Source organism: Callospermophilus lateralis, chromosome 1 (assembly GCF_048772815.1).
Source record: "Callospermophilus lateralis isolate mCalLat2 chromosome 1, mCalLat2.hap1, whole genome shotgun sequence".
In the NCBI taxonomy this organism is placed as follows: Eukaryota; Metazoa; Chordata; class Mammalia; order Rodentia; family Sciuridae; genus Callospermophilus; species Callospermophilus lateralis.
Genome location: NC_135305.1, coordinates 188,018,895 through 188,039,293, shown reverse-complemented (window position 1 = coordinate 188,039,293; position 20,399 = coordinate 188,018,895). Strand labels below are relative to the sequence as shown.

The following is a 20,399-nucleotide window of genomic DNA, read 5'->3' as shown; positions in this document are numbered from 1 at the left end:
TAAAAGTAAATAAAATAAATTTCACAAAAGTATCTAATTACCACTGTTTTATCAGTGCTCATTTTAAAAAAATAAGGAAACTAAGATTATGTATTTTAAAAAGGTAAACTGAAAGACTGAGGCAATTATCTTTTAAGTCAAACAAAAAGACTCCTCTCTTAGCAGAACTTTTTTTTTTTTTTTTTGGTATCGGGAATTGAACTCAGTGGCACTCGACCTATGAATCACATACCCAGCTCTATTTTGTATTTTATTTAGAGACAGGGTCTCACTGAGTTGCATAGCACCTCACTGTAGCTGAGGCTGGCTTTGAAATCACGATCCTCCTGCTTCAACCTCCTGAGCCACTGGGATTACAGGCATGCACCACCATGCCCAGCCTAGCAGAACTTTTAAGACAAAATTAGACATATATCAAGTGTACAACTGTCAATATTTCCAATTTCCACTAGGCAATTATGGTACGACTATAAGTTACTATGATACAGAAGTTAATATCTACATATAGTTACTGAACCAAGTTAGGAGTAAAGTACAAAATTCCAGCTTATATGACTGCACCTAATACTTTTAACTGTTATAAGAACAAATGATAAGAGTATAATAAGACTACTGTGTGGGATTACCATTTGCTAAAAGAAAGGGGATATTCATAACATAATTCATTCAGATTTAACTGAACATGGTGCCAAAATTATACAGAATGGAGAAGATACGAAACACTCATTTTTAAATCAAGATCTTGAATTAATAGTTCTGAAACATGAAGCAGTGCATATGTACAATACACACACAAACCCTGGATTAAAGAAAATTCAGCAATTCATTCAGGGTGAAGTGAAACATGAGTATATGGAAATAGAAATTACAAAAGTGATTTTTCGGGGGGTGGGGGGGTTTATAAGGTTATGAACCCAGGAGTGCTCTACCACAAAGCTATATGTCCAGCCCTGTTTACTTTTTATTTTGAAACAGATTTCACTAAATTGCTGAGGCTGGCCTTGAACTTGTGAGTCTCCTGCCTCAGCCTCCCCAGTTGCAAGGATTACAGGCATGTGCTACTAAACCTGGCTACAAAAGTGGTATTTTAGCAGGTGTTGATTTGTTTTATTTTAAATCCTTTATAGGGTCTCTCTCTGCTTCCTGGTGGCCATATCCTGAGCCATTTTCCTCCACCACAGTCTTCCATCATATGTTTGGCCTCATATCAGGGCCAGAGCAATGGAGCTGGTCATTTATGGATTGAGACCTCTGAAACTGTGAGACCCAAATAAACTTTTCCTCCTCTAAAATTGTTCTTGTCAGATTTTTTGTTAGCAAAAAAGCTGACTAAAACAAAAATTGGTACCAAAGAAGTAGGGTCACTGCTGTGAATACCCTGACCATTTAGATGAGAAGCTTTTTGAGATTTCTAAAATCTATGGGAAGAATTTTGAAAGTTTAGAGATTCAAGCTGGAAAAGCTTTAGAACTTTGTGGGTGTTCTGGTTAAAGTTGAAAAGACCAGAATGTCAACAAGACCAGGGACAGTAAAGACTGAGCTAATGAGGTCTTAGGAAAAAAGGAGGATTTTATTCGAAATTGGACTAGACCCCATCCATTCTTATATGTTTTGGCTAAAAAGTTGTCTACATTTTACCCATGTCCTAAGACTTTCTATGAGGCTGAATATAAAGGTAATGGACTTCTTAATATAGGCAGCATAGCATTCAGACAGCAGCATGAATATAAACGGTAGGTTTCAGTCAAGTTTATTACAATAATCAAGAGCAGAAATCAAAGCAGAAAGATTTGAAAAATTTAAAAACTTGGCCAGAACTGAGTACAACTGGGGCTAAGGAAGGTGTATTTGTTAAAGACATTTACAGCCACTAAAGAAATGCTAAAACCTTTACCCATAGACAATAGAAAAGATGACTCAAGGGCATCTCCACAAGTAGTAAGACCACATTTATCTCAGACTCAATGGTGGAAAAGTAAAAACTGTCTTGAGAAGAGACCAGTGTGGCACACTCCTTGCACAGGAGGGCCAAGGAAGTTGTTGCATTGTACTCAACCATCTAGGCACACAGAGGCTGTGGCAGCTGTGGTATCTGGAGGCTTGGCAACTGCTAAAAATGGTGACAGATGATGGTGGCAGACACTGGCATCAACCACGTGGTGCTGGTTCCGCAGGAGTGCCGGATGCTGAAGTTAGGGGGTCATGGAGGCTTCCATTGAGATTTCAAAGGAAGGCCTGGGAGGCCAGGCAAAGTGCAGTAGAGTCAGAGTCCTTTGGCCCTGGAGAGGGCAATGTGTGGAGATGTGAACAAGAAAGCCAAAGCAGCACTGGAGATTCCCAAGATTAAGAAATGCCAGTACTGTAGGGAATGTCTTCTCAGGAAAGCTGTAGAAAATGAGCACAAACAAGCCAAGAGAGGCCCTATGGGCTACAACCAACAAAGTCATAGGGGTGGAGCCACACAAGCCCTTTGGAAAGAATAGCAAGATACCATGTGCCCCAGATGCAGGACATGGAGCTATAGAACTTGTTTGCCCAGCTTGATTTCAGTCTTGCTTTTGTCCCACCCCTTCTATTTCTCCTGTAGGGACTCCAAAGTTTACTCTGTGCCTTTATATGTTGGATATATGCAATTTGCTTTTGATTTTTCCAGGGGCTCACATTGTCTTGAATCTCAGAGCTAAGACCTTGGACTTGGGCTTTTGGGAAATCCTAGATCTGTTAAGACTAGGGCTTTTGGGAAATCCTAGAACTGTTAAGACTAGGGGACTCTAGGAAGTGGGCTAAATGTATTTTGCATTGTGAGATGGGCATGAGTTTGGGGAGCCAGGAGCAGAATGTTATGGTTTAGATGAATTGTCCCCCAAAAGCTCATGTGTGAGATAATGCAAGAAAGTTAGGATGTGAAATGATTATTATCAGTCTTATTAACTTAATCAATAAATTAATCCTCTCACAGGGATTAACTCGGTGGTTACTATAATTAGTAGGGTTTGGCTAGAGGAGGTGGGTCACTGGGAACATGCCATTAGGGTTTACTATATTTTCTTCATGGTGAAGGGAGCTCTCTCTTTCTGCTTCCTGGTGGCCATGTCCTGAGACACTTTCCTCAAACACACTCTTCCACCATAAAGTTCTGCCTCACCTTGGGCCCAGAGCAATGAAGTAGGCCATCTATGGAATGAGACTTCTGAAACCGTGAGGATCACATAAGCTTTTCCTCTTCTAAAAAAAAAAAAAAAAAAAAAAAAGTAAAAAAGAAAAATCCTTCACAGGCCAGGTGCAGTGGCACATATGTGCATTTAATCCCAGCAACTCAGGAGGCTGAGACAGGAGGATCACAAGTTCAAAGCCAACCTCTGAAACTCAACAAAGCACTAAGTCACTTAGTGAGACCATGTCTCAAAATAAAAAGGGTGGGGGAAGTGGCTCAGTGGGAAAGCGTCTATGGGTTCAAACTTCAGTAACAAAAAAAGAAAACACCCTTCACAACAAAATCATGCTTTATGCATATATGAATATACCACAGGAAATTTCACTTTTTGTGTCTATGGCAAAAGTACCAATCAAAAAATAAATTAATTAAAAAGTAGAATGGAGGAAGGAGGTGAGGGACAGTGGGCAGAAGAGGGGTTGAAATCAAATTCCAACCATGCATTTTTGTCAAAATAAACCCAACTACTATGTATAATTATAATGCTCTAATATAAAAAGAAAAACTTGCCAGGTGTGGTGGCATACCCCTGTAATCCTCAGTGGCTCGAGATGCTAAGACAGGAGGATGGTGAGTTCAAACACAGCCTCAGCAATGGTGAGGTGCTAAGAAACCTGTCTTTAAATAAAATACAAAATAGAGCTGGGGATGTGGCTTAATGGTCGAGCGCCCCTGAGTTCAATCCCTGTTCCCTCCCCCTCCCCCCCCAAAAAAAAACACAAAACTTCACAACACCTAAATGACTTTCTGTATTTTCTTATGGATTATATTCATCAGTCACCTAAGAATTCACATTTTAACTAAATCAACTTCCTTCTAAAATCAGTTTATTGCATCATACATACAACTAATTAAAATACTGTAATATCAAAGAAGTCTCTAGAAAACACTACCATTGCATATAATGCTGGAGTTTAATTCTGATTGGTGAAATACACTATGTACCTGTCATTCTAAAAGACATTCCATCAATTAAATAATTGTGTATATCAACTATAAGATGTACCCTGATTTTAAACTCATTAAAAAGTTTCAATATACATTTAGAGGGCTGGGGATGTGGCTCAAGCGGTAGCGCGCTAGCCTGGCATGCGTGCAGCCCGGGTTCGATCCTCAGCACCACATACAAACAAAGATGTTGTGCCTGCCGAAAACTAAAAAATAAATATTAAAAAAAAAAAAATATATATATATATATATATATACACACACACACATTTAGAATGAAGAAAATATAATAATTACACAAAAGGTAATCTAAGAACAGTCCTACCTCGTGCTCATGTGGAATAAAACTTGATGAGCTTATACACTGAAAGTTCACACTGGAACACATTGGAATCAACCTTTCAACCTAACAAAACTTTAGAGTTCAAAAATCAAACGCTATTTCTAGAACATTACCATATGGAGAGCCCAATAACATCATGTCTACTCTGAACAAAGTTAATTTGAGATAAATTTGATTTAAAATTTACATTTACAGATATGACAACACATGAAAAAGCAGCAATTCAATAATGATCTCAAAATAAATGTTTAATTGGACTGAGTAGTCAATGTGATCAAATCATCTAAATTTGTCACTGCAGACATCGTCCATCTACATACTTGCAAATATAACAAGAGTAATATTTGTTTAAAATTTATTTAAAATTTATCTATTTTTGGTATTGGGGATGGAACCCAGGGGCACTGTACCACTGAGCTACATACAGAGAACAGGCTGTGTAAGAGCACACCAACCTCTTAAGAAAAAAATTCTTGCCAAAGAAGGGCAAAAATGAATCAAAAATGTAACTATAATCTTTTCTTCTAACTCTAAATAAGACAAATTAATTTACACCATTGTTTAAATGTTCAAAATGTTTATAGTACTATTCTGTAATATCTCAAAAAATAAATCTTTTTTAAGAAAACATGTTTCTACAACAAATCATTAATTCTACAATTACAACAAATTTATTATAGCAATTATTGGTTCTATAATCATAGCATATTTCATTCAGTACTTGAGCCCCGGTGTGTAAATCACTTAGTTCTGAGTTATAATAAAATGTATTTAATTACAGCATCTGAGTATTTCTAATTTAACAATAGAATTGTTTCTGAGGTTATATCTCAATTTGCCAAGGTTAGTACAAAATGGACTTGAAAAAGGTCACTGTAGAATTTAACTAGCATTAAAAGTCTATAATTGATTATTATGTGCCAAATGAATACTTTAACACATTTAGTTCTCACAACAGTTCTATGAAGAGAGCACCATTATTATCTTCATTTTACTAAAGAGGAGAATAAGGCTTAGAGACATTAAATTATATATCCAATATGATAGAGGCAAGTGTCGGGACCTATGTTCAAACCCAGTTCCTGTCTTTTGAGTTCAAGCTCTTTGCTGCTACTGATTACCTCACAGAACACTATTTAGGAAAAAATTCTCATTTGAATAAAAATCAATTATCAATTTAAAAAAGTATATGACGGGGAATGCAGCTCAGTGGTAAAGTGCCCCTGAGTTCCATCCCCAGTACCAAAAATAGATAAATTTTAAAAATAAAAAAGTATAAATTAAAATTTTATTTTGAAACTACCTCCAACTTTGAATCCTAACTGAAATCCTAATATCCATGAAAAATCTAATCCCTATAGTAAGCTCAGGGTTCTAAGGCAACCAGCAATAAATACTGTAATCTATTATGCTAGGTACTATGGATATAATGGTGAATTTAAAAGATGTGGGGTCCCTTGTCCTCATGATTCTCAAGTTTTTTCTAAGTTCTCAAAACTTTACTATTAACTGAATTAGAATAAGGTTGACAAGGGGGAAGATAATTAAGCTTTTTTTACTAAAAAGTTTTGCAGTAAAGCAGCCTTTTTATATTTAAAATGAATTAAAGACTAAGTCACTTCATATACTGACACATATAAGCTACCTGAAGACCTTACAGAGGAAAACCATGAACCAGAACTTGAAAATCACAGGTTCACAAGAATGAATCTGTCAGTGGAGGGATTTTTTCAGCCAAGAAGCAACTTGTAAGATACTTCTTACTTTCACAAATGTAACACACTGTTTGCTACTGAGTACAAATTGAGCACTATTCTGAACTCTTCATACACACTATCTCTAAAATAGGTTTTTAATCCCCTATTTAAAGAAGAAAATATCTTCTCTATACATATTTACCTCATGAAATCTATCACTGGGTTTGAATATATAACCTGCATTTTAAATATACTAAAATAAAATAAAAGATGACCCATGTATTTAAAAAATGCATTCACACATTAAACAATACACCCTCATTTGTAAGCAGAATTTGGTCTTTGATACATCACCCCCCAAAAAATGACTAAGGTATTTGTAGTAATGTTTCCAGTTAGAGAAAAGAGAGATCTTTGTTAATAAGCAGTCACAGGAGAGCAAAGCACAGGCCCATCAGGACTTTACTCCCCACAAACCTGGCCTGCTCACTCTTCCCCTTTTCTGAAAAACTGAAGAGGCTTGTGAAAACCCGCATCAGAAGCTGAGGACTGCATACGGTGTCCTCGACTACATGAAGCTATACAATCTCTATTTGAATATCCTCCTTTCTTTCACCCAAGTCATATTTTTCTCCATTGCTCACCTTTCTTATCCACTCTAGCCTCCGACCCCTCATTTCCTAATAGTAGATCATTTTGCATTGTGACCAGGCAGTAGAAGAATCAGATAGGTGAATTCCCCTGGACTTGTGTTGTGATAGTAAAAACAAACTGAACTCTTTCCCACCCTATCATGTTCCAGTATGGAGGTTTAAAGGCTTAATGTTCAGGGCTATCTGACTTTCACATAATTTCTCCAACAGGTCAGGGATCAGCAACACAGCCCTGGGAAGAAGAAACTGAATTACTTTAGTCCTTTGGAATAGATTTGCTGACTACTCACGATCACTCCATCTCTCACAAGGGGGACCTGAAAAGATTCTTCCCAACCCTGTAGATTGACTAAACCAAAGGAAACAAGGTCTTTGATCTTTGGAAAAGGAGTTTTCCCTAATCTCCATTATACAATATCAAATAAAACTATTATTCAATATTCAGACATTAATAGACCTAAAAGTTACATGTTATGGAAAGCTAAATTAACATCTATATACTACTTTTATTCATACTCCCTATATGCTATGAAAAAGATATTAAAACAAAGTAAAAAACACAAAATTACAAAATCAGGTTAAGACTCTACTAAATTTAACTATCAAATTGTTTTCCAAGAGGCTCTATATATTCTAACAGTATCAAAGCAGATTCACCTAAGTCCAACAACATGCCAATGATCATAAAAGATTAAAGTGACAATAGAGATCATTCAAATACTTTACTTTCCAAATCTATTCTCTCGGGAAAAGAAAATCCATATCAAGACTGACTCACTGACTAATGTAATGAAACCAAGAATTTGTTGTTCAATTCACACATTTCTGATTTTACCAACAAAGTATAGTAGAAAACACATTCCCAGACTTTATTTTTCTTTTTATTTTGAGATAAGATCTCACTAAATTGTTTAGGGCCTGGCTAGATTGCTGAGGCAGGCCTTGAACTTGAAATCCTCCTATTTCAGCTTCCTGAGCTGCTGGGATTAAGGTGAGCACCACCGTACCCAGCTCAATAGATTCTCAATCTTTATTCTGTATTACTGAACAGGAAAATTTAAAAAAAAAAAAAACAGTATTTTTTGGTTATAAATTAAACCATCATATTTTACACACATGACCTAACAAGATATAAGTACACATAAACACACTATGAATATGTATTTTATAAATGTCATGCTGTTTGCTGTTTAACAAACTTTAAAAATTTGTCCACAACTGAAACCATGTAAAAAAATATAATCTCGAATGCAAAAGAAAAATCCATGAGTTTCATGGCCCACAACCCGGGGTAGGGGAATGAAATGCATTTTTCAAAAACAGACTTTATAAATTGATACCAAAAATTAAACAGTTAAAAAAAATTCAGGTACCTTTTAGCACTAGTTGACAATTTAGCAGCTGTTTTGCTGGATATTTTCCCCTCCTTTTTCTTGGGCTGAACTTGCTCTCTTTCTGGTTCTTGCTGAACACTTTCACGTTGGTCTCCATCAGAACTTCCTCCACTAGTGCTTGGACTGTCATCAACTCTCTGTGCCTCCGTGGACATTTTAGATTCTAGATTCAAGAATCAAAAATCATTTAATCAGCTGTGGTTACCTCCAGAATGGAGAGAAAGTGAGTCTAAAAACAGAACAAGTAAAACTCAGTAGTTTTATAAAATAGAAATGGTTTACAAAACAGCTCTAGGAGTTGCCAAAACTTTTCCTTCATCCATTCATGCAAAATTTACACAAAAATATTCATAGCAATATTACTCACAATAAACACCAAGAAGAAGTAATTCAAATGTACACTAATTACGAATGGATAGTCAAAAAGTGGTATGTCTACCTAATAGAATATTACTCACCCATAAAAAGGAATTAAGTATAGCATCTATATGCTACAAGGATGAACCCTGAATCACTATACCAAGTGAAAGAAGCTAGTCACAAAGGACCACAAACTGTACAATTCCATTTATATGAAATGTCCAGAATAGGTAAATCCATATAGACATACAAAGAGACTAGGAATGAGAAAAGAAAGGAGAACCACTGATAACGGCTATGAAGTTTCCTTTGGGGATGATAAAAATGTTCTTAATGGTGATAGTGCAACTCTATAAATATTCTAAAAACCAAACAGTTATACATTTTAAAAGGGTGAATTTGGAGCTGGAGGTGTAACTCAGTAGAGAGCATGTTTAGCATGCAAAAGGCCCAGGGTTCCAATTCCCAGCACAAAAAAAAAAAAAAAAAAAATGGTGGGGTATATCTGACAGTATGTGAATTACTTATCAATTGAGATGTTAAAAGGAAAAAGAAGAGGGGAAGGGTTGAGGGCCTAATCTCTTCCAGGCACTGTGCTAAACCTTTGTACCCACTTGTAAGAAATATGAACTAGTAAGTAAACCAACTTGCTAAGTGCCATAACAGCAATTAGTATAAATAGCCACAGGAACAGAGAAATGGGGAGGACACTTCCACATCCGTATCAAATCACTACATCCTCAGGTTTGAGCTAAAGTTAAAATTCTCTAAACTAGTAAATTGTTAAGTAATCTCTGTGTTAATAGAACACAGAGGCTTGCATGATTCTAAATAAATACTGAACCACATGATGGTATCAACACTCATCCAGCCAAATACTAGTCAACTGTTTCATAAGGGCTAAGAATTGTATTGAGACACTGAAGAATTTTTTGTTTTTTCACAAAACATTCCCTCAAAAATATAGTCAACAAATTCCTTTTGAAAAAGATACTTTTGATTACTCTTAATCAAATTAAGACTTGAAATAAAACCGTTCCTGACATGATCAAGAATAAGAGTGGGTAAAAGAAAGATAACCTCAAATAAAGCACAGTTTATTACTATACCTAATCCAAATGGACAGCTAGTTGACACTGATGAACATTCATCATCAAATATTTAACTTGCAGCTTGCTCAAAACCAAGGAGATTTTATAATAGAGACCTTTCATGGATTGTAATTTTTATAGTAAGACGAACTAAAAAGGACTGCAAAATATTGGAAAAACCAGGAAGCAAAGAGAGGTTAAAAGTCAACAGAAAATATCAAATGCCTTTACAGAGACACCACACACACCACACACACACAGTCACCACCACCACCACCACCTTCAACCCTTACAGCTCCCTTCCCCTATGTCAAACAAAAAAAAAGTCTCCCCAAACAGCTCTGAAACACACTGACAGGAAATCTACTTTTCTACCTGTTCTGTAAATGGAGAGCATCAGTCTCCACAGCTTTGACATCTTTTATGAGCACTAAAGTCACTTAATAGAATACTGAAATTTTATATCAGTATGTTTCATGTCTAGCTCTAAAAGTCCAAATATATTTCTTGCCCTTCTTTTCATTTTTATTTCACTTTAAATTATCATTTTTAGACTTAAGATTGGTTCTTTGTTTTTTTCAGTTTATTTCTCTCAGTTAAAATATATCAAAAGTTTAGGGATGAGGATGTAACTCAGTGGTTGAACACCTGCCTATCATGCTTGAGGCCCTGGACCTCAATCCTCAGTGAGGGATTAGGGAAATATATGTGTGTATGTATTTCTATCTCTTACACACACACACACACACACACACACACACACACACACACCCCAAAAGCTCAAAACCTTATAAGTGTGTACACAATAGCATGTTAAAGCAGATGCGCATGGGAGTGAGAAAGAGAACAATTCTCACAGAATGGTGTTCATATCTAGAAAAATGCTGCCAACAGTATTTTAAGAAATGTGACATGAGAAATTATTTCATACATTTTAAACCAGAGGTAATCCATTATATGACAAATACATGAAAATTCAAAAGTTCTCTTATGCTGAAGCTGAAGCTTTAGTTTAAAAAACTACAATTAAATAAACTATGCCTAGATGTCATATGTTATAAAGGTACACATTCTTCTCAATATTCTTATGTGCATTTACATACTATTTAATAATGTCATGATTATATAATTACATCAAAAATTACTCAATGATGTAATGCCCATAATCTGAAATCAAAATTTCAGAAATTACTCCAAAAAAATCAGAAAAAAAAATAAAGTAAAAACTAGACTCTCTAGGGAGTTATTAAGTTAAAGGGTTGGGGATGTAGCTCAGTGATAAAGCACTGGCCTAACATGCATACGGAACTGGGTTCCTTCCCCAGCACACATACAATTATTAATATTAATATTAAGCATGCTCAAACAGAGGCATGATTTCTAAAGTTTCACAATTTTTAAAAAGTACTTTTTTTTCTTTATTTTTTGGTACTAGGGATTGAACTCAGGGGCACTTCCCACTGAACCACATCCCCAGCCCTTTGCATTTTTTTATTTGGAGATAGGGTCTCATTAAATTGTTTAAGGCTGGCTTTGAATTTGTGATCCACCTGCCTCAGACTTCAGAGCTGCTGGGACTGCAGGCATGCACCACTGCATCTGGCTATTTCATACAATTCTTAACCTAACAAATGATAAATTCATCTGAAAAACACTATAAAAACTTTTAGAAATAAAATTTTCATACCTTAAACTATCAAACTATCAGAGGAACCTGGCATGGTGGCACACACCTATAATCCCAGAGACTAAGGTTCACCAGGAGGAGGCTGAAGCAGGAGGCTCAGAAGTTCAAGGCCAGTCTAGGTAAATTAGTGAAACCCTTTCTCAAAATAAAAACTAAAAAGGGCTGGGAATGTGACTCAGTAGTTGATTGCCCCTGGGTTTAATCCCTAGCACCAAAAACAAATCCAAAAACAAACAAATAGAATAAGGGGGGGAAGAGGATATAGCTCAGATGGTAGAGTGCTTGCCTTGCATGCACATGGCCCTGGGTTCAATCCCCAGCACCAAAAAAAGAAGGGGAATTTCTGCTGGTTTTTTAATGCCTGATTATAGAAAAAGCAAGGGAAAAATGATTGTAGATTATAGAAAAAGCAAGGGGAAAATGATTGTAGTAATCAGGCATAATTAATCTTTTTGAAGCAAAAGTAATCTATAAATTTTTTTTTTCATGCCCCAGTACTGGGGATTGAATCCAGGGCCTTACACTAACTAGGCAAACATTCTTCCACTAAGCAACATCACCAGCCCTTTCCTCCAATTTTATTTCAATACAGTGTTTCACTAAATTGTCAAAGTTGGCCTCAAATTTTTGACCATCCTGCCTCAACCTCTGGAGGAGCTGGGATTACAAACATGTGCCACCATACCAGGCTATGAATCATTTTAATTAGTTTTATGTATTAAGTTGGTGTCTTGTTTCTCTAACACAAAAACGAATAAAAATTCCTGAATTAAAACTTATCAAATATTATCTTCTAAATTAACATTTTGAAATTAATTCCTAGGGACTGGAGTTGTGGCTCAGTGGTAGAGCACGTGCCTAGCATGTGTGAGGCACTGTGTTGGATTCTCAGCACCACATAGAAATGGTAAAATTAATCAAATAAAGCTCCATCAACAATTAAAAACAAAAAAGTTAAAAAAAAATTAATTCCTACATAGCTAAGTTGATCCAATCATCTAATCTATAGAGAAGATAAATTCCTGGGTTATAAACACAGATATATTTTCCAGTGATGGTTTCAAAGCCACAAATAAATACTTTTATTTCATACTCAAAATAAAACTTGGTTTCTAAACATAAAATAATAAGATAGATCTTCCTAAAACAGTATAATACTTAAGATTTAAATATTATTCTTTCTTCCAACATAAATCACCCAGGCTTGTATTAGCCTGGTACTCTATGCTGTAATTACATTAGCAACATAGAATAAATGAAATTCATGTTTCATAAAAATGAAATGATTTGGCTATAATAATTACTGATAACATAAAAGCAACGATATTCATTCCTTAAGTCCACATTACTATATAAATAAGCCTTATGATCATATCACAGGATAAAATTGCAAAACCAAGGGTTCATTGGAGATTTTATAACAGGAAAATGTTTCATACTATCATCTGTGCCTTCCAGTCTTCCTACTCACCTTTTTAAACTTTTATACAATGTAAAATAATTTACATTTATGCACACTATTTATCAATATCCAGCTTTTAACCTAACTGTAAAGATAAGGTGGGGGGTCAGCTGGGCTTATAGCTCACTGGTAGAGTGCTTGCCTATTGCCTATCATGTGCAAAGCCTGGGTTCACTCCCTAGCACAGCAAAAAAAAAAAAAAAAAAAAAAAGATATATTTATTCAGGAAATAATAATAGACCACCGGATTTGGGGGTGAAGTATATACTGTGTCCTAGGGGAGAAAGAAAAGGGCATGACATTTTATGAAAACACTCAGTTGTCATCATCAGCCCACATATGAAACTCCAAAGAACCAAGTAGCATTCAAACTATCTCAGGAAAGACAAATATTTAGATTCCGCAGGTCCAGACTCAATGATCACATATTCAGAAACATACTTTTCAAAAAATCAGGAATTTAAAACTAAGGAGAGCTTAAAATCTTTCGGAACCACAAGATAATATAAGGATAAGTCCCAGTACTTCCTTTTGTACTTTTAAATAAAAATATTTGAGTTGACGCTAAGGGAATATACAATACAAAAAGATGAATCTTGAAAACATGTAAATGGGTCTAGCAGCTACCAAGCACAGGATGATGTCTTTCTAAACCGGCCTTAATTTCCTTTAGGGAAGATGGATTGGACATTTCTGGTTGGTCGTGGGGTGGAGGGTGGGGGGTGCACAAGAAGCCACGCTTTATCTTCATTACAAATGGTAAAGGGCAAAAGGATCAAAACATTATGAGAGAAGAGAGGGAAAGGGGTGGGGGGTTGGAGAACAGAGGGAATCCAGTTTCAAATCAGGCCAGTGGGGGCTGCAGAGAAGAATCCAGAGAAAAATGGGCTTCTGATCCAAACTGTGACAAGCACCAGGCATCACAAAAGACCAATACAACACACACCCCACGCCAGGGCACACATAAATACACCCCCACAAGGTCTTCTGTGGGCGGGCTACCGGGTGCAGCGACAGTGGAAGCAGACCCTGCACTCGCCCGGAGAGACACCATGTGCAGCAATTATGCAATTAGGGAAAATCGCAAAGGATCAACCCGGGCACTTTGCACCGTGACATTTATCCTGTACTTTTGCAAAGACTTAGTTCCAGGATGCGGCTGGGAGAGGGAAGGGGCTAGGAGGGTGAAGAAGCTTGGGGAACTGAGAACGGAAGGGGGTAGAAGAAGGGCAGGGAGGGACGAGGCAGAAGGTGGGGGGGAGGATGGGAAAGAGGGGGAGGGGTAGAAAAGGCGAGAAACGGGGGCAGAAGGCTCTCGGGAGGGGGCGCAGGGAACGGGGCACGCGGGAGCGGGGAAGGCGAGAACTAGGGCGCGAGCCGTGTGAGCAGAGACCTGCGGCGTGGAGGAGGTTGGGAAAGTGGGGAGGACGCCCGCGAGAGAGAGGACGCCCGAGGCGGGGGCACCGGCGCGGCCCGGGAGAATACCTGAGGAAAGGGTGTCCGCGCAGGTCGCGGACTCGAGACGAAGCCAGAAGACCGAGGGCTGCCCAGGTGCGAGGGGGGCGGAGGACTGGGGAGGCCCGGGGACGGGATGTCCCTCACAGACCGTCCAGTCACCGAAAGCCGGACCCACGCACCACGCACCCGACCGCCCGGCCACGCCTGTCCCCGCCGCGCTCGTGCCCGCCCGGACTCACCCTCAGCGCCACCGCCGCCACCTCCGGCCGTTCCAGCTCCGGCCCCCGAGGCTGCTGCCCACGGTTGCCGCTGTGGCCGCCCCTGAGTCCTGGAAAGTGAATCCACCACCTCCGGAGCCGCCGCCGCCGCCCGCCCGTCCGCGCGCGCGCCCTCGAGTGCGCGCTCCCGCCCGCCCGCCCGGGAGAGACCGCGAGAGCGCGAGCCCCACGTCGGCCGTGCGGCGCCGCGCGCTCCCCCTCCCCCCCTTCGCCCCTCCTCCGCCGGCGCGCGGCCGCGAGGGGGCGGGGGCGGGAGCGCGCACAGGCGGGCTGCCCCGCGGGCCAGGCGAGGGGGCGGGGTGGCAACGCGGAAAAAGTAAAGTGACAGCTGAGTCCCGCGCGCGGGTCTGGTGGTGTGAGCGTGGGCTAGTGCCGTCCCACGAGAAAGGAAAGTCAGGGACGGAGAAGTCGGGGAAACCGAGGCTGACCCGGTGGTTTGAGGGGAGGAGACGCGGGACCTTGACGGGCACGCGCGTTAAAGGGAAACGCCGGCTAGGGGGATGGGGGATTGCCCCAAAGAAGGTGCCGGGAGCGACGGGTGGAGTACCCAGCGAGGCCTTTTACCCAGTCCATTGACTCAGAGGCTTCGCAAAGTAGCTGCAGTGACAGACCCTGTAGACGCTGTAACTCAAACTCCTGGTGCCCACATGCATTCAAGATAGGAAAACTTCCCAGTTTAAGCCTGACCCCATACAGAAAGATCCTTCTCCTTTTTGGCTAAAGCTGACCCATAATGCTCACCAGCCTTTAACAAGGAGTTGCATACCTATTTGTCCTGGAATACTGGGGACAGGAGTAGGGACACAGAGCTGCAGCACTCTGAGCAAGTGGGAAGCTGCCTCCGTGCCCCACTGAAAAGTGTGCAACCAGGAGTAGTGGAATTGCCTGAGGGAACATTAGGTTTCCCAGTCATTTTTGCCCCGTATAACTCCCATAAAAGTGGTTATTTTTTATAAAGAACTGCATGCTTGCAAACTCAGCTCCTACCAAATTTCCCCAGGTCCTCCTACCAACGGAGTGCTGTTACTGCTCCTAAACTTAGAAGGATAGACTTTAAGAGCCCGGGTGGTGTCGGGGAGAGTTGCCTGCCCACACACTGTAGAAGTCAGACCCTCCCCCACCCCAAACATACACACACCCAAAGAAAGAGACAAATCTAGTCACCTGAACACAACCTAGCCAGATGCACAATTAGGTGAGGAAAACCAGCCTACCTGGTGCCCAGCATTGGGCAATGAGCAGAGTGCAGAGCAACCCAAGCAGCCTAAAGAAATCAGTGCAATAAGATGACCAAGTCAAGAACCATGCATGTATCTAGAACTGAAAATTCTTTCATTGAATTTCTTCCTCAAGAATGGACTATTATAACATCCCTGAAAACTGCCAAAAGCAAGTTTTGGCATCTAGCCTATGTATTTCACCATCCAGCAAAACTGAGAGCACTGTTATGTGTCACTCAAGGATATCAATAGGTTCCATTGCCCTTAAACTCTAAAGTATATATTGGAGAATTGGAAATTAGCATATCCTATGCTTGTATATTTATATCAAAATGAATTCTACTGTCATGTACAACTAAAAAGAACCCATAAAAAAGATGTAAGAATAACTTTGGCTTGTCAATTATCTATTAATGTGTAACTGTCACATGTTGCAATATATTAGTAGTGACAATGTAATAAACTAGTAGGAAAAACTGGTATAAAATACATTATATTTCCCAGGCACGGTGGTGCACACCTGTAATCCCAGAGACTCTGGAAGCTGAGACAGGAGGATTGTGAGCTTGAAATCCAATCTCAGCAACTTAGTGAAGCCCTAAGTAAATTATCAAGACCCTGCCTCAAAATAAAAAATAAAAGGGAGTGGTATGTGGCTCAGTGGCATCATATTTGATTTTTAATATTTATAATATGACCAAATAAAGCATTTCATAGAAAGCCTAAAATGTGTGCATAATTTATCTTATGAAACCTTTATATACCACTATTTTCATCTTACTGATTATGTTTCAAGAATACAGAAACCAAATCCATGTGTTTTGCAACTCATTGGGGTTTTGGGGTTTTGTTTTTATTTTTATTTTGTGGTGTTTTGTTTGTGTTCATTTAATGTTTGTTTGTTTTAGTGGTTGCTGGGGATTGAACCCAGGACCTTAGCCATGCTGAGCATATTTATACTATCTCTGAGCTACCCCCACCCCCAGAAGGCTCCCATTTCTTATGCTTTTCTCCAAATAAACTACTCCTGTCTATTCTTCTGTATATATCCTGTTGGGGTTTGTTTGTTTATAATGAATGTTTTATAACTAAGTATTCTTCTGTTACAGAAAGAATCAAAATTATTTTTTTATCCTTAGTCATTGGCAACTGGGCCAGGGATGCAGCAGTGTCAATTTCCATTGTTGTAGAAATGATTGAAAGAAGTTTCACTGCTTTGATTGCTAAAACTGGTTGCAACAATACTTCATTTGTCTACAGATGTTTTATCCACTATTTACTACTTACTAAGTTCAAAAAAGCATAGTAGGAACCAGTTACCCTTTTCATTCTTTTAAGAAATATTGAGTAGCAGACACTCAATGTTATATTGAGTCTAGATTGTAGGGGTATAACTTTGAATAACAGACAAACATCTGGGGCTAGTGTTGTAGCTCAGAGGCAGAGTGCTTGCCTAGCATGTATGAGGCACTGGGTTGGATCCTCAGCACCACATAAAAATAAATAAATAAAGTTATTGTGTCCATCTGCAACTAAAATAATTTAAGAAAAGAGAGAAAGAAACATCTCTGTCTTCACAGAGCTTCCCTATTCCTGATCCTTCTCTTTTACACAACCTACATCCAATTTATCAGCAAATTCTGTTGACTTTGCTTTTGAAAAATACATCCTTAGATTGTCCACTTCTTCCAACTACCCTCTCATGGCTAATGCCCTGGTCCAAGCCATCATCATCTCTCAATAACAGTCTCTTATCTGATCTGTCTATATCCCCTGATCCACCTGCCATGCCATCCCTAACACAGACAGACTGAGACAGACAGACACACACACACACACACACATACAGAGTATGAGTGGGTTGGTTTTTTGTTTGTTTGTTTGTTTAACATAGGTTAGATAATGTCTCTTCTCAAAAACTCCTGATGATTTTACCTCCTAAAACAACAGCCAAAGTTCGTCCAATGGCTATCTGCCTGCATGATATACCTCCTACCTGCAACCAGGATCCCTCTGGCCTCATGTTCCAGCCTACTAGCCTTACTGTTATAGAACACGCCAAGCATTCCTCAGCCTCAAGACTTTGATCTTTACTATTTCCTATCTCTCGAACATCCTGCCCCTCCCACAGAAATCTCGTTCTTCTTCTTTGCTTTATTTTTCTCATGATTATTAATCAATAATTTTTGATCATGTCATGATCCATAATTTTTATTGATAATAATTTTCATGATTATGACATAATTTTTACTTATCTGTTTCCTTAAGTTTCCTGCCTCTTCCCCTTCCTTCTTTCCCCACCCCCATATACACATAAGCACCTAGGGGTTCATTGCTATATATTCAATAAATACTGGTTGAGTGAATGAAATTGACTTCTTTCAGTTGATGACATGATAGACATTGCTTAAATTTCTTCAATAATAATTTGCACAGGGGCTGGGGTTTTGGCTTAGAGGTCGAGCGCTTGCCTAGCATGCGTGAGACACTGGGTTTGATCCTCAGCAAATAAATAGTTATTGTGTCCACCTATAACTAAAAAATAAATATTAAAAAAATAGCACACACTGTGTTCTTAATTTGTACCAAGCAAAATTCTAACCACTTCACATGTACTAAGTCCCAAACATAGCACGGGATGGTTTCATTCAATCAAACCCATTGTATAAATGAAAACACTTGAGATGAGAGCGTTGAGGTACAGAGGAATTAAGTTCTTATGCACAGTCACACAGCTAGAGAGTAGCAGAGCTGGGATTTGAAATCAAAAGTTTGGCTCTAGAGTCTTCGAACTTCAGGACAATCACCAAAAGGCCAGTGTTAGCAACACAGATTTTTAAATTTTATTTTCTCAGTTCCTGTCCTCTGAGAACTCAAACTTAGTCTCCAAGACAAATAGCCCACCACTCTTTTATTTCCTGCTCTGGTCCATTAATCTGTGATCATGAACTTACTTTCTCCTTTCCTATGTTTCTTATTTCTGAACTTTGAGGCAGAGGCTACATTTCCCTTTTAGATTTGGCAAATAGTAATGTTTGTTGAAGGGTCCTTCTTATAACTTTCTCACTGCCACCTTCATGAGAAGGTAGTGCAACAATTAATTTTCCAGTTTGTCTGGATGGGTGATACAGTACTGAATATTGAATCCAGGGTCTTGTGTATGTTAGGCAAGTGCTTTACCACTGAACTTCTTTCTCAGTCCTTTTTTAAAATTTTATTTTATTTATTTGATACTGAGATTTGAACTCAGAGGTGCTTAGCCACATCTCCAGTCCTTTCTTATATCTTATTTAGAGATAGGGTCTCGCTAAGTTGCTTAGGACCTTGATAAATTGCTGAGGCTGGCTTTGAACTTGGCAATCCTTTTGCCTCAGCCTCCTGAGTCACTTGGATTTAAGGGCACAACACTAGCTAAAATTTTATTTTGCAGCGGGATCTCTCTAAGTTGCCCAGGCCAGTCTCAAACTTGCCGTCCTCCTACCTCAACCTCCAGAGTAGTTAGGATTACAGGCATGTGCTATCATACCTGGTGGAAAGTGCACAATGTTTTAATGACAGCTTTACTGAGTTATAATTTGCAGACCATACAATTTACCAGTTTAGGATAAAGAAAATGTGAGATATATATATATACATATAATTCAGCCATGTAGAAGAATGAAATCGTGTTATTTGCAGAAAAATTGAGAGAACTGGAGGTCATCATATTAACAGAAATAAGTTAGACATGGGAAGACAAAATATTGCATGTTTTCTCTCATATGTGGGGGGAGGAGGAGCTATTAGAGGAAGAGGATCCTAGGGAAAAGGGGAGAGAGGGTGGGGCATGACAGGGTAATTAGGGATGGATATGATTAAAATGCAAAATATGCATGTATGGAAATGTCACAATGAAATCCAGTAATTGTACAAATAATACTAGTTAATATTTATAATGAAAAAAATTAAGAACATAATGCAGAAATTTTTCATACACTTACATATTCAGAGGTAGGCACAACTTTTGTGAATGGAGAAAAAGTCTCTTTCACTTCTTGTCTTAGTCTGTTATATTTTTCTCTTGACCAGGATTTACAGCAAGGACACTGTATGTAAACCATTTGTTTGGGCTCTCTGGGATTAACATGAAAATCGGAGTCAAATGAAAAGATGTCATCATCAGAGTCACCAAGTGTCAAGGCCCGCAGTTGGTGATTTGTCTTATTAGGCTGACCCCTTTCAGTCTGTGTTCTCTTACACTGGCATCTCCTTTGCATCAGTTGGTCCTCCTGGAGGCAGGCACCAGGATGAAGTTAGAAGACCCAAGAGATTTATCTACCATGTATTGGAAAGAAAGAAGAAAAGGAACAAGAATAGGCAGGGAAATCCTTCAGGCTACAATGCAGTTTTGATAGGAGAGATGGTAGGAAGGAAGAATGGGTAGAAAGAGGCTCACACTGAAGTGCAGCTCTGAGGAGGTCCCGTCCAGTCTCGTAGAAAGTTTCAGTGAAAAGATTGCCATAAACATTCTGCAGTAGTTGCTGATCCCAGTGCTCCAACATGCTCCAGACTTTGCTAGAAATGCATGTCCTTGGGTACAAAAGCAAAGATGGGT

General features: G+C 38.9%; 1 protein-coding gene across 2 annotated transcripts in view; it reads right to left on the bottom strand.

The window, feature by feature from the left end:
- Positions 1–14,694, bottom strand: part of LOC143408680 (ubiquitin-conjugating enzyme E2 E2) — a 292,192-nt gene extending 277,498 nt beyond the window's left edge. Inside the window, exons 1-2 of one of the 2 annotated variants that reach the window (XM_076868561.2) lie at positions 14,547–14,694; positions 8,229–8,412 (exon numbers count right to left, since the gene is read on the bottom strand). In XM_076868561.2, coding sequence (XP_076724676.1) covers positions 8,229–8,404 — 176 coding nt within the window. In that variant the 5' untranslated portion in view covers positions 8,405–8,412; positions 14,547–14,694. Of the gene's footprint in view, positions 1–8,228; positions 8,413–14,334; positions 14,488–14,546 lie in introns of those variants that run through there. The other variant, XM_076868564.2, reaches the window with a different exon arrangement.
- Positions 14,695–20,399: the final 5,705 nt, after the last annotated feature.